At 37.3% G+C, this 15722-nt stretch overlaps 1 protein-coding gene and 2 long non-coding RNA genes across 4 annotated transcripts in view; all 3 read right to left on the bottom strand.

Moving 5' to 3' along the window:
* Positions 1-670: 670 nt before the first annotated feature.
* LOC113032138 (uncharacterized) overlaps positions 671-15722 on the bottom strand; it is a 53681-nt gene continuing 38629 nt past the window's right edge. Inside the window, exons 6-7 of the mRNA XM_080308469.1 lie at positions 1216-1328; positions 671-1103 (exon numbers count right to left, since the gene is read on the bottom strand). Coding sequence (XP_080164595.1) covers positions 977-1103; positions 1216-1328 — 240 coding nt within the window. The 3' untranslated portion in view covers positions 671-976. The remainder of the gene's footprint in view (positions 1104-1215; positions 1329-15722) is intronic.
* Positions 1788-9680, bottom strand: LOC113032261 (uncharacterized). 2 transcript variants are annotated; one of them, XR_013912289.1, is made up of 6 exons: positions 9549-9680; positions 9260-9473; positions 5642-5757; positions 4973-5062; positions 2526-2639; positions 1788-1977 (listed from the first exon to the last, which is right to left on the bottom strand). It is a non-coding gene; the product is annotated as an uncharacterized LOC113032261 (long non-coding RNA). The 2 variants fall into 2 exon arrangements; XR_013912288.1 differs by having other exon boundaries at positions 9260-9556.
* LOC145432027 (uncharacterized) lies at positions 12937-13423 on the bottom strand. Its single transcript, XR_013912371.1, has 2 exons — positions 13244-13423; positions 12937-13129 (listed from the first exon to the last, which is right to left on the bottom strand). It is a non-coding gene; the product is annotated as an uncharacterized LOC145432027 (long non-coding RNA).

Raw genomic sequence — 15722 nt, 5'->3', positions numbered from 1 at the left:
CAGAGAGATAGACTAGACACTGAACTAAACCTGCAATAAACATGAGAACACAAAAACCTACGAACTAATCCCTAAACAAGAATAACCGAAACATAGAGTCATAATCATCATTATCATCATAATAAGAAAAGAATCCAAAATGCAAAACGCACCAAAAGCATAACTCAAAATACTGGGTCAAACTGACCCAGAACCGTGACAATAAAGTAAGTTATACTTTTTTAATAGTTTAATTTAGAATAAAAACACTATTTATAAATCAATATTTCAAAATGAATTATTCATCCATGAATAAATACTTAAATCACAAATCGATAAAAAAAAGATTAACCTCTGAATAAAAACATTTAACATTTAACTCATTTAAAAAAGCTTTTTTAAATTCCAAATAAAAAAACATATTTTCGAAATCTTTTTGAAAGGTTGATACTGGACTGAAGTCTGGTGACTGTGGAGGCAGTTTGACTATAGTGAACTCACATAGTGTTTTATCTGGCTGGAATCAGCCAAAAGAATTGTGGGTATGAAGAGATGGACATGTTCAACAATAATACACAGGTGGACTGTGCCATTTTTATTTATGCTCAGTTGACATAAATGACCCAAAGTGTGCCAAGAAAATACCCCCCAAACCCTTACAGCACCACCACCAGGCTGAGCTGGTGCAGGATGGATCCATAATTTCATTTCAATCAATGTAAATGAATAAAATCAAAACTTTACTATCAACACTAAAAAAAGTCAAGCTGATATGATAACAATATGCAAAATACACAACATGAGACTTCAATTATAAGCTGAACTTCCTGTTCTTCTCTGCTGCTCTGTAGCTGATCTCAGTGCAGATATTTCAGGGAACAACTGTTTGATCTGAAGTAATGCAGTGCCCTCTGTTGACCAGTTAATAATATCATCATTAATATTATATTTTGAGACTGAGACTATCCAAAAGTCCTCTGAGGTTTTACTGCAGTATTCAAACAGACAAAGCTTTCTTATTGCAGATCCATGGGTTCTTCTCAGCACAGCTCACTGATTTAAATCCTTCGTCTTGTACAGAGATTGCACAGTGACCATCAGAAGGAGGCTGGTTGATCCAGGAGCTGAGGAAAACAAGAATTCTGCTCAAGGCTGATGGACACTGGTACACTGCAATTGATTTATCACAGATTTGGGAAATACTTGAAATTTCTATTGATTCAAAGTGTGTCTTACCTATCAGTCAGATTCCTTCCATCCAGCCACTTCCATATCCCATCTTCAACTCTCAGACCAATCCAGTATCCTTTGTTTTCATCATATTTCCAACTCTTTTCACTGACATTTTTCTGAGGACAGAGAGAAAGTTGTCAGAGATATTTAAACAATTTGCTCTAAGAAAGCTTTCAATCTAAAGAAATTATATTTTTATTTTCATGAAGTCTGTCATAACGTGTCCCACAGTTTTCTCAGTACCTTTTCTTCTTCATTAATAACAACAGCTAAATCTGAACTCTTTTCTCTGCAGTTTTCTCGAGCTTCTTCCCAGGTTTTCCATTCAGCAGGTTTAACATTATGAACTACATAGCAGCTGGACTCAAAATATAACCAACCAGCCTGACAAGCATTACATTTTCTGTCTGCAAGAATAGAGAACGGTTAATAAACAACATCAGTGCATATCTATGTTAAATTAGGTAATTTTGTACAAATATATTTGGAACATACTATTTTTTTCTTTGGGACAGTAGGCATCAATGCTCCACTGAGCTCGACTAACATTGAGCTCAATCCATGGTGTCGTCATCTGTTGTATTATTTCTATTAGGTTTTTCTTTTCTGTCTCCAGCTCCTCATTTTTCTTTTTGAGCTCCTGGTTTTCTGCAAGTTGTTTTTCCAAGAGAGTACAGTCTCGTGTCAGGTTGTGAATCTGGAGAATGAGGTTGGTTTGGTTCCTCCTCAAGTCTTCAGTGTCTGAGCTGAGTTTGCAGTATAGATCTATCAGTTTGTGATTGGCAACAGTTAGCTGTTTGGTTTTCTTCTAACCGCTTCAGGCGAGTTCAGTAATTGTCAGTTAATAATGTGCAAACTTATTATTAAAGCCCCTAAAGAAATTCCATTATGTTGTTTTATTTCTTTTTCCATTTTGTTTCTGTAATTTTATCACTGTTCAAAACATCTTCTGTCTGTTCTAATTCAGGTTTCCCAATTTTTGGGCATTAATAGCTATCTTTGTGCTTTTCAGATTTGTCTCTGTATTTGTACTCTGGATTCCTTGTAGATTGTCTTCAAATCCACATTGGCCTCATTCATTGTTGTTAAAGAATATTTTCTAAGTGTCTGTCAAAATATCGTTGTTAGAGGTTGCCTCTAAAAATAAACCAGTTATATGAGTAACAAAACATTTCAAAAATCATAGCTGAAATTGTCCTGATCAAGAAATGTGGAATTTGTATAACAACAACAACAACAACAATAATACTACTACTCCTAATAATGATAATAAACACATCTTTTATACATGAAATGATCTTTTTCATACTTACGGTAGACAGTGACTGCTATGATGCCCAACACCAACATGACACAAATGATTCCCAAACAACAAGCCAACTGTTTATAGTGGCCATGTCTGCTCATAGTTCTGTCTGATGTCTTGTCTGGCAAAATATTTATAGTCTTGAGTTAGTGAAGACTTGATAAAAATGTCAAATAGTTTAAAAGTGGACATGAAACACATTTATTGGAGCTAATTTACACCATGGAGCCCATATGTAAAAAACTATACTAGATGTAACAGTGTCTGTGAAGCCAAAGAAGTAACTGACAAGAAATAACTGTTTGAAGTTAGAGATAAGAACATGTTTAGCAGGATCTTGTGCCAGTTTAGAGCGTGACATCACCGCGCTGCTTGGCTGTTGTTAATAGACTTACATTAGTTTATCTTAGTTAACTAGTGACAGAAGTGATATCTCAGTAGAAAACAAGGACACTAAAACAAAAAAATTGTCTTAAAAAACTCTTTGTGGCAGCCCCTGGCATGTTTTATGTCGAACATGATTGGAAGTCCTGACAGCATGACAGCATGAAAAAAAACAAAACAGTGTTTACAATCGAACTTCGCTTTTTCTCACTTCTATTGTTAAGAAATATGCTCAGTGAGATAATGTGAGCTAACGATTCCTAAATCTAAATAAGAAATTAAGGTTTCCAAAAAGTGTGCCAATCAATCTTGTAGGCAATCTTTTCCCAGTGGACATGCTGATGGATGTTAGGATTCCCGATCACACTTCGGTGAGAAACTTAGTTACATTTATGGTGTGATGCGCATATGGTAATCAGTTCTGCCATAAACTGTCTACATGTGTTTTGGGAAAGAGCGAACACTTTATTGCATAAATAAGGTGCTAATCGCTAACTAGCAGACAACTAAAAACTACTTCTTAAGAGATGGAGCTTTGTTTTCTTTTCTTTTTAACATAAAGCTCATTGCAGACAGGGTTGGGAGCAACCATCATAAATAGTTTTAGTTCTAGTGTCCTTGTTTTCTGCTGAGTTATTGGTCACTAGTTAGCTGACACTGTGAAATTAACCAGTAACGTGTTGTACTATAATAAGAAACAAGAGAACGTTTGGATTTCTTCTAATTTATCAGATTTCTTAACATGTGAGAAAGAGAAATTTCTGCCACTGTTACGCAAAAACAAGACAGTTTATTATTATTGTTACTGTATGTGTAATGTGTTTACCAAGAAGATGCGTTTACCCTCATGCTAGTGCAATGAAACATTATTCTGTCATCACTGATAGTCACCTGTCACTCTCATTCTGTCCTTTCTAGAGATCTTTAAAAGTGCCTTAAATGACAAAATAGCTATTCTGTTAAAGTGGAAATCCAAAGTGGGAACTTAAAAAAAATGTATGTAAGAGGCTAGCAGTTAAAACAAACCTTTGAATATATGACTTATGAATGTACAAAGATTGAAATACACATACCTCACTATGATATATAAACTATTGTAGCTCAATGTATTTTTGAAAACTAATGACCAAAGATGCAGTTTTGTCATTTTTTATTCACACATGCTTGCGGAGCTCTTCTGGAAACTAGTATACATCCTGATAACCCACGTGACAGCTGTGAATTATGAACCCTGCTGACACAACTTTCCAGCAACCAACCCAGTGACATCATGTTCTATGCTGGCACAAGATGGCGCTAAACATGCTCTAAAATCTTTAAACACTTATTTGTTGAATCCAGATTTGTAGACAGTGCTAAATCTATGATCGTTTTTTTTTCTTTAGAGAGAAGGGTGTCTCATGTCCACTTTAAAACAAATATTGTAACATTGAAATACTTATTTTATTCATGTAGGGCAATGAAACTGAAGTAAACGTTCTTCTTGTCTGGCATAAAAATCTAAATAACAGAAATATATTGTTTTATCTATTTGCTTATTGGTTAATTGATTATTCAATGTTGCTATTTATAAGTCCAACATTTCCTTTTTGTCTCGCTGTCTCAAATGATGGCATTTTAAACACAGCGGTTAGTTAAAAAACAGGAAGCACTTCATTTGAGTGTCTGGAACAGCTGAAGCCACATATCAGCTTTGAAATGCGCGTTTACACAATGTAACTCATGCTGTTCTCCATCTTTTGGAACGTACACCTTATAAGGAGCATCTCCTAACTATGAGCATGAATGATAAAATCATTTTATTATTAAACTGTTAAATACCACTTGTCCTTCAAAAACCTTGGTAAAAATGATTGTAAGAGAAGAACGTCCACTGTTTGAATCTAATTGTAAAACTCAGGATACTTCATGTCTCTTCATTAAATCCCTGTTAGGGAAATGCTCCAGTTTGAAAGACACCCAAACTCATCAGTACTCGTCGTCACACCTTCTTGTACTGACAGTTTTAGACATTTTCACTGTATTGGACATTTATTTACGGTGGATTTGTGTTTTCTTTTTTCAACTCACCGTTTGTGTCCGGAGTTTGTTCCTTTGCTTCATTTGCTCCTTTGCTCATTTTCACCTCCACTTCATCATAAACCGTTTCCTCCTTTTTAACTGAAAGGTTGATTGGCATTCATAAGATATCATATAACAAGGCTTTCTAAACCTTATTGTATTGAAATATTGGATGTTTGCTTTCATGCAAATGCTTATTTAATTATTTTGGACAGCTATTTGTTCAGTGTTGACACAATTCAGTGTCTTAACTGGGGTTGTGCTGGGAGCTGTCCAAGCAGAGATGGACAGACCTCTCTCTCAGCCACCTCCTCCATTCCTTTTGGTGGAAAAAAACAGGATGTTCCAAGCAAGCTGAGACGTAAACTCTCCAGTGTTTTCTGTGTCTGTCACAGAGTTTCATGCCAGAAACACCTCACCTAAGAGGCATCTAGGACACATTCAAGTCAGATCCCCAAGCCACTAGTTGAAGTGGTTCAGGCACCAAGGTCTTAAAATATCAGTGTAAAAATCCTACTTAGCTCAAGATCTTATTTGCTGATTTCTACTGATATTTTTTCTAGTCATTGTTACGGCAGAAAACTGTTTAAAACAAATCAACATTAAGTAAATTTGCAATTTTATTCATCATAAGTAGCTTAGAATATATTTTTGATGCAGTGCATTGGAAAAACTTACCTTTTGTTGAATGTTTCTTTTTTTTGAATTTGACTGTGGCATAGCTAACTTCCTCCTCTGCCATCCTTGCAGACTTTCCGTTGAGCTTCGTGTAACTTGTAGACAGAGAAATAGCCCTTTATAAGAGCCACAGGGAACCAAAATAAGAGACAAGGTTGAATCTTCTGACGTGTCATGTCTGTTTCTATTGCCAACTTCTCCTTATGGGTGTGAAAATAATTTGCATGCATGTCATGATCAGTATAAACCTCAAAGTTGTGAAAATATACTGGAGGCAGTGTACATACTGGAAAGTGATTTCTATAACAATATATGCAAAGCAGAGTCACAACACCATCAAAAATATGTTAGAGTCAAAAAAATAGCATGTTATATAATAACCGTTCAAATAAAGACATTATCACTTTAGGGACTGGGATTATCTCAGGATAGACCACATGAGTCACCAGAAATTCTACTAGATACACTATGTGGTGTACTGGGGCAGCTGTGGTAGCTCATTGGAGAAAGTTAAATTGACCCCCCGTCTTCTCCATTCTGGATGTTGGGCATGATACTGATCTCCAAATTTCCCCCAATGCATCTGCTTGAGTGTGACTGTGTGTGAGTGTCATCATACAAGACACTTGGATATTGAAAAAAAGCACTTGTATAAACCTGTGTGCGACTGGGTGAATGAGGCTTGTAGTTACCAAAAGCACTTTCTCGTGGTGTAGATTGAACAAGGTGCTTGAAAAATTTCTCTGATATCTTGGTCCATATTGACATGATGGCATTACACAGTTACTCGAGACTTGTTGGCTGCACATCTGCATGAATGAGAAGTTGAAGAGTTGTATCTAATTATGTGACAATGAATGTAATATAATGTGTCATGGTTCTAGGTCTGGTGACCCAGTGTTTATGTTTTTGATCATTAATAGTCTTTGATTTAGTTACTGGTTATATTTTCTAGTTCTTAAGTTTTGTTACTGTGCCTCCCTTGTGTTCCATGTGTTCCATGTGTCACGCTGAGTCAGTTATGTTTTCATGTTTGCTCTTTCTTAATTTTTGTGTATTCATTATTTGTTGTAAAAAACGGATCATGATCAGGGTTTAGTCTTTTATTAATGGTTTGAGTTCATGTTCCCTTCCATTTACGAGTTTTTTTTTTTTTATATTTCATGCCTTTAGTCTTTTTTTTGGTTTTGTTGATAGGTCTGCTAGTTCCCTTTTGTGTTCCCTTCTTTTCCTCCAGTCTTTCCCCTGTGTTTGTCTTTTGTCGCTGTGTCAAATTAATATGGTTACATATTACATATTTCATTACAGTTTTTCCTCTTCATCTTGTTTGTAGACTTTGACAGTAATACACCTGCCTTGCCAAGAATTTCTTGATGTGTAGATGTTAAGCTGTTTTTCTTGACCATGGAAATAATTCTGTAATGCATTTTCAAGCTTTGTTCAGAGCTTGGAAAGAAAACATGTTTAAAGAAGTCTTGTCTCTTTTCTTCCCAAGCTTCTTAGATTAACATGACCTTCATAGACAATTCTGTAATGCACTTTAGTTGTCTTCTGTTGTCTTTCAGCTCTTTTGGTGTTGCTGAGTTGGTCAGTACAGCATAAATGGTCAGTACTGCCTTTGAATCTCTTTGTACTGTGTACAATGACAATAAAGGAATTCAGAACAATTCAATGTAATTCAAATCTTGCAAATCCTGACAACTTGACATCTTCTCTTCTACTCTTCTTAGCATCTTCATCACTGTCACATCTTCTAGCTGTCTTTTGGTCACAATGTTGAGGTGGTATGTGTAAAATACGCATCCACATGAATGTGTCTCAGGTTGACCTCAGTGGCTTCTAAAACTGATGAAGTTGTCTCCCTGTATACATATTTCTTGATTTGGACTTACTGTTCGTTTTAACTACCCACGAAGTGCAGTTAATGTCCCCACATAGCAAAATTGGTATGGCCCGGATTTGGCCCACAAAATGTGCTTGCACATGGCCCACATACCACAAAGAATGATGGCCCTTTGGTGGCCCAGATCTGGTTTGCCAGAATTAATGCACACATGGTTTCAGCACAAAGCCAGTTGCAGACACACTGGTGGTCCTGTGCTGGCCCAGAACAGTTTCAGCTCTGGCCCCAGGTGTCAGCCTAATGTGTACCTTAATCAAGCCATGTAATAACAACATGTGCCGGAACATAATAGTGCAAAATAACATGACGAAACTCTGTTCAGACAGTGAACACTTTTCTGATAGTATAACACTTTTCTACTCTCCCTGATTACTTAAAGTGCTCTATACAACATGTTACATTCACCCAATCACACACTTTCTCTTCCTAACTAGATTTGTACACATTCACACTCTTGACAGAGATCCAGAGCCAGGGATCAAACCACTGACCTTCCAATCAGTAGGTGACCTGCTCTAGCTCCTGAGATACAGCCACACAGTGGTAAACATGAGTAAACCGTCACTAGGTTTTGGATAAAGTGTACACTCACAAACCTGTCAAACCTGCATTTGAAACGTTTGCTACCATAGCAGTATAGTATTGAAACATGGCATTTGGGTCTTCTAACTAAAATAGGAAAATAGGAACATAAATAGTGCCAGACCTGGCCCCCATCTGGGCGACATACAGCCTGCCATGACACCAGTCAGTCAGAAGTGCCAGCTTGATGCCAGATCCAGGGAAGACCTGTTTTCTATGAGCCTGGGCCACATAAACCAAACCACAATCGGGCCAGATGTGACATACCATCAAATAAACAGTGGCATCATTGCCAGACCTGGCACACATCTGTTTGACATACCACTTACCATGCCAGAAGTCAGCCAGCAGTGCCGGCTTGACACCAGATCCAGACCAGACCTGTTTTCTATGTGGGTCATCCTCTGTCATTGTTATTTTGTCTTTCTGTTGAGCCTTTTGTGAATTCTACTCAGAGATGCCACAGTGTTAAAGCCACAGAGCCTCATAATAGAAGAAGTTATTGCTTCTTATCTTTCTTAACTGACTTCTGTTTCTTGTACCAACTTCTGCTTTTGACTGAAAAAGGAAGCTGCCCCATTTTTGTCTGTTAATGCTACACTTTGTGTTACATATACACTCACTGGAAAATGTATTAGATACACATTGGTTGAACCACCTTTTACCTTTTTTGGAGTAGATTCAACAAAGTACTGCAAACATTTTTTTCTGAGATTTTGGTCCACATGATAGCATCACACAGTTACCACATAATAGCCAGGCGTTAACAAATAAATAAGGTTTGTACGCTGTTAGGGGACTTTGGCTTCCTTGTCAGAAGACGTTACCTGCTTAAACATGTATGAGTCACCTATTCATAAAATAATATATATCCTTGTGGCTTTTAACAGCCTAAATATGCTTCAGAAATATTTCTGCTCATGTTAAAAAATCTTCTGCACATTCAAAATGGCACAGGTCTCTGTTTGGGAATCAAGCACATGTCATCAATGCTACAGAGTATGACTGAAAACAAGAAGCCCAGGCAACATCTTAAGATTACATCACAAACGGCCCGGAGGCCAACACTAGGAAAGTACCCAGATGCAGACACAACATAGTCAGTATTTACAACACAGATCTTGACTGCTTACATGCAGTGAAGCCGATTTCCAGCTTGGGGAGGGTATTGTAGACTGAGCAGCTGAGTATTTGTCCAACCTGAGGTTTAGTGTTTCCAGCGAGGCAGCGGGCAGGAGGACAGGCGGTAGAGGTGAAGAGAATCCAAGTTTAGATGGCAAGGTTCAGTGGTGGGTGAGATTTCTGGCTGGGAGCTGGGTGCTTACGGTGTAACTGATGAGTCAAAAACTGAGAACACAAGGAGAAGCAGGTAAGGCAAAACATCGACCTGAAAGGAAACGGAGAGATGCAACTTGTTACCACCATTGGCAGCTGTCGGACTGGCAAAGGAGAGGTGACGACACTGGGTTTAAATGCAACCTCTTAATTGCAGCTGATGCACCACAGGTGAAGGAGATTACCTGAGCTACACCTCAGGGTGGACCCAGGGGAACAGTGTGCGAGGAGACAAACCCAACACTCGCTCAGATCATGACAGATTAGATGGAAATCAAGCAAAAGCACATCTAAACTAAAATATACTAAAATAAATCAATAAAAAAAACATGATTTTCAGACCTTTTTAGTAAAATTTCTATTGTTGCCGGTATTCTTTACAAAGTATTATTTTAGCATTCACAGAATTGTCTATGAAGGTTGTCAGACATCCAGGTCATGGATGATTGTCAGCCTTCACATTTCTTACAGCAGCTTAAATAAAGTTGTTGTTTGCTTAATTAAAACTTTTGTCAAAAAGATAAAGGTTAACGATAAGGTTACATTCCATTAAATATTAGAGATCAACACTAAAAATCTACATTCATAACAATAACTATCACCCAACATAAAAAATATCAGAATAGAGACACAGCACTTCAGACAATAATTTTTAATCCAATTCCAGAAAGAATTACGAATTACCTCAATTTGGTTTAACAAACATTTTTCCTGCCCTTATCAGCTTGAAGAAAATAAATACAAAAGTAAATCTATGTTAGGTCTTTACTAAGATATCTGCTGATCAAACAGAAGGTGCTACCAACCTAATACCACCCAAACAGCTCTTTGGTGATTGACCCTGGATCTCTGATAGTGTTTGTTTTAATCCAGGATATTTGCAGCTGATTAACTGAGCCCTGTGTGCTACTGAATGGGACCTTAAATTGGACATGAAACACTACATGTATAAGCCCAAATTTACACCATGGAGCCCTGCTCTCAAAAACTGAATTGATGTAACACTATCTGTGGAGCTGGATTTAAGAAGCAGTTTTTAGAGCATGTTCAGCACCATCTTGTGTCAGTACAGAGCGCCACGCCATCAGGTTGGTTGGTTGAAGTCAGTTTCACCCTCTGTCTCTGTTTTGTTAGCTGCACTGAAATGGGACAATCAAAGCGTGATAGGGAATCCTGACATCTTCCAACATGTCTGAAGGGAGAAATAAAAGTCCACATTACACTGGATTTTCCCATTTCAATACAGCTAGCCAAACAATGAAAGAACCATTTATTGCTTAAGGGTGAAAGTGGACAGTATATCCTTATTATATATATATATATTTATTAACATAAAAACTCATTTCTGCAAAGAGACATTACAAAAGTGTGTAATGTAAGTCTGTTTATTGCAACCAACCAACCTGACACAAGATGGTGCTAAATATGTTCTAAAAACTTTAACTTTAGGCACTTACTTCTTAAATCCAGCTTCACAGACAGTGTTAAATCTATGCCAGTTTTTGAGAGCAGGATTCCATGTTGTAAATTAGGCTTTATGCATGCAGTCCATTTTAATGAATCAGGCTTATTCTGGCACAACGTGCAGATGCATGATTGGATTTGAATCTGGGGAGTTTGGAGATCAGGTAAACCATTTGAGCCTCTTATTGTGTTTCTTAAAGCTTCCTTAGTAGTTTTTCTTGTATCATTTAATTCATTGCCTCATAGGAAGAGGCCACTTAGAGCCTTTTGTGCCATGTGTGGGCTCAATGGATGCACAGGGCCTCACAGCCAGTGTGGCACCCCTGATTTTCAAGCTCCGCCTCAGTATGTTTGGAGAGAATTAAAATCACTTGTGTTCATTTGTAGCTAGACGAGCTCCTTCATGTGTTTACTGGTTAAACATTAAATGTAGTATATAAACTACACTGAAATGATAGGGAAACTTTAGTTTGTGTTTGTGGTATAATCAATTCATAATCATCAGTGAAGACATCTATAACCATCCGATGGGTTGATTAATTCTCACGTCAAATGTTAGCCTGAGCCAGTGGATACCTATGCAGATGGATCAAGAAGCCAAATTTTGACCAACTTTTCTAAAAAAGGAGAAGTTTGGAAAATGATAAAGAGTGTGGTCATTGGCATATGTGACATGTGAACATAAATTTTACTCATGGTGTGGTTTACCTTTTATTATTTTCTTTTTAAAATAGAAAAATGTTTATTGTACTTTATTTTATTTTATATTCATCTTTTGCTGTCATTTGCACATTAATGCTGGATAAATTTGTTTCCTAATGTATTTTCTATTTATCTAGACAATGGCCCAGTTTATTTTCATTTTTGTTTTTATTTTTATGTGGGAGGTGAGAGAATTTAATAATATGTTTCATGTTGAAGTGCTTTGTTTTGTAAATCAGATTTTTTTGCATCCAAGTCTGTGATTGGCTGGTTTTGTGGCACAAATATAATGGTGTACAGAAAGCGTTGAGCACGCACGGGCAGAAATGTTGAGAACGCAAGCAACACATTGCGAGTGAGCACAAATGCAAACACTGAGCGAGAGGGGCTGCTATTGTGTGTGCGTATGGATAATAGCAAACACTGAAATACATTTTTTGCATGCAGCAATGAATTTTGTTCACGCAAATTTACTTCGCTCAAAATAAATTTCTCCTCAAACTGCAACACTTACACCTGCAATTTTTTTTATTTTTTACATGCACTCAGAATAGTGGCTCAAAAATAATGCCATAAGGGGATGGGTGTTTTCTCTCTCTCACAGATAAACAGACTTGATAAAAATGAACTAAAAAAGAAAGAACTCGAATATAAGACAGGAATATTAACATGACGCCTGACGCAAGATGTGAGTGGGCGCTAACACCGACTCAGACCTTTCCTCAGTTGATCTCAATGGGTAACATTATAGGGCAAGTCAAGGTCTCACAATGGTTTCACCCAAAACTTCTTGGCTCTCCACCATTTGGTCTTAGACCTGAAGAAGCTTCCAGATGACAAGTAAAATGACGTCAAGAAAAGTCCACCTTTTTCTTTCCAAGCTCCTTTGATGACCATGGCCTGGATACGTGAGAAGCTACATAGACTTATACCAACTGTATCTTTTCAAAGTACAATGACTTCAGTGACACAAAGAACAATAGCTGAGTGACACTTTAAACCTTTTGCTGCATTTTTCTAAATGCTGATATGCAGATGTGGAGGGTGAAGATAACGGTGGTCCCAGTGGTAATCGGAGCACTAGGTGCGGTGACTCCCAAGCTAGGCGAGTGGCTCCAGCAGATCCCAGATTCTGTCCAGAGGAGCGCAGTCCTGGAAACAGCTAAGATACTGCGCAGGACCCTCAAGCTCCCAGGCCTCTGGTAGAGGTGAAGGATGAACCGCCTGCAGGGGCGAGCTGGGTGTTGTTTTTATATTAATTATTAGTAACTTATAAATAATAACAGCTTGACAATAAAAAAAAAAACCCTTATAATTAACTTTATTTATTTAGTAATATTTAAAAACAAAACCTGAGTAGAAGTTTCCATGGTAATATTTACAGATCACAAAAGTCTTCTGAAGTCTAAGTAATTCAAACAATTAGGGTCTCTTTTTACAAATCCATTGGTTCTTCTTGTCACAGCTCACTGATTTAGGGACGAGGCTGCTGAATCCAGGAGCTGAGGAAAAAACAAGTTTGATTAGAGCTCATAATTATTGACATAAAACAAAATTGATTTATCCCAGATTTGGAAAAATATTTTAAATCTTTATTGTTTCAAAGTTTCTCTTACTTATCAGTCAGATCTCTTCCATCCCCCCATAACCCCCATCCCCCCGGCCTGAGCGATGCGGTCCAGCAAATCAACCAACCCCTTCATCTCAGCCTCAAAATCCGAGGTGGAACAGTCTGCGGGGTCCATGTTCTGGTCGCGATCTTCTGTTACGAAACAGCTGTGTGTAGGCAGGAGAAGGAGCCAAAGGGCAGACTCCGGAGACAGAAAGTAACTCAAAACACAGCTTTAATGCTGAACTCAAAAGGGTAATAAAACTAGGACTCCAGAATACACTTACACAGACCAACCACACAGCTAGATAAGGGTAGATCGCAACACGGACACAGAGAAACAATGGCCTTAAATACACAAAGGGAACAATCAGGGAATAGGTAACAGGAGGGAAACACAGCTGCGGCAAATCAGGCCTAACGAGACAAAGGAAGCAAAACCAGACGCATTTACATGAGACGCGGACTTTCAAAGTAAAACAGGAAACATAACACAGACTGAGCTTACACACACACACACACACACACACACACACACACACAAGCGACTTAGTGATGCTAGTACCATGCACACAAATTAAACACAAACAAACAAACAATCAAAACAAAAAACGGTGGACTTGATTTGACCAACACAACATGCACAACATGAGACTATACTAATAAATTGAACTTCCTGTGTTTCTCTGTGGTTGATGTGAACAGTGTGACAGATAAAGAGGACAGCCCTCCTTCTTCCTCATCTTGATTAAACATGTTAGGGCAGCTTGAACAGTGTTGTTCTTGGCTTGATTAAAAACTTTTTTAATCAAAAATTAAAATTCCACAATGTCGTGGCAGTAATTTAATTTAATATAACCCACTAAAGCTAAGACTATGGTCAGATATAGATATATAACAACACAAAAATACCAAAATACTGATACTTCAGACTACAGTATTCTTTGATGTGAAGTAACGCACCGCCCAGCATTAATACAGGGAACAGAAACTCAGTATACAAACTGCACTGCACTGAAGAAAACCCCGTTAGTGACACAAATTAAAAACAACCAGTGCCAATTTAGATCCTTTTCTGTCTTGTCCTAAATGCTGTCAGCAGTCATATTCTGTGTACAGTAAAACTTCTCCTATAATCATTAATTGTGAACTTTCCTAAACATAAATAATATCTCTATTTTTCACACATACTCCACTGTATTAAGTCTTTTTGTAGCTAATTGATTTCAAACATGCTATTTCTTTGGGACAGCAGGCATCAATGCTCCACTATGATCGACTAACACTGAACTCATTATGTCATCATGTTTTGTATTTCTTCTGTTATGTTTCTTCTCTGTCTCCAGTTCCTTATTTTTCTTCCTACGGTTCTGGTTTTCTTCAGTTGGGTTTCATGAGCTTTTCTAATAGGCTTGTACCAAGTTGAGATTAGTTTTCATTAAAAGTTCATTATTATGAACTAATACAAACAACTTCAAACCCCCCAAAACCCCAAAACAAAACATTAAAACAAACAAAAAGTCACATTTTACACTTTACACACAGATGAAAGAGTAATTTTTAAACCTATACTCAAAGAAGAGTAGGAGGACCAAGATTAGTAAAAGAATTCCCCGGCACATTACTACTGATGGACACAATTTAACGCATCCAGCCTTCTTATCTAGCAGAAAAAAAACAAAAACATATTTCAGTAACTGTATTCATACTCTTAAGAGCTGTGTGAGTTTATATGAAATGCAATGATTAAATTATTGTATTTAAATCACCATTACATATTTCTTTTATGTGCAACCATATAAAATACACGTGTTTACATCTTTCTAACAGAAGACACATAATATTTTCAGGACATGAAAAAAAACCAGCCTGGTTAATGAAAAGTTAATAAATCAAATCTATTGTGGTGGTTTAAAGATACTAAATAACTGATGCTATAGTTTTTCTGGTGAGGACACTTATTTGCAGAATTTGAAGTGTATAAAAATCCAGGATTTATTCAGCGGCGGTTTTCTGGTGCCAGCAATAATAAACAGCACAATGACAGAACACTGAATTTCTTTAAAATCACATTGACAGCATTCTTTGATATTAAAGAAATTTGTCTCGCATTACACAGAAAACGGCTTTCTCTGAGTCGAACTCAGGACCTTCTTGCTGTGAGGCAACAGTGCTAACCACCCGGATCTTGTATGTTTGGTTCTATATTCTCTATTATTTAGACTTCTGGTTTGGGTGTTATGTTTTGGTTCCTGGGACTTATGATTGGTTTTGTGATCTGTGCCTTTAGTTCCCTGATTGCATAGTTGATAAGTGAATTACCTGTCAATCCACTTTTATCTCGGTGTTTGCTATCATCTGTCACTGTGTCAAGTTCGTATGTCTTTGGTTTTGGTTCTACTTCCTGCCCCATTATCTGTGATTAGTGCCAGCTGTCCCCCCACCCTTTGCCTTTTGCCTCATTATCATCATTATCATGTAAATAT

This window comes from Astatotilapia calliptera, chromosome 11, assembly GCF_964374335.1.
Source record: "Astatotilapia calliptera chromosome 11, fAstCal68.1, whole genome shotgun sequence".
Taxonomy (NCBI): Eukaryota; Metazoa; Chordata; class Actinopteri; order Cichliformes; family Cichlidae; genus Astatotilapia; species Astatotilapia calliptera.
This window is presented reverse-complemented; position numbering and strand designations above follow the sequence as displayed.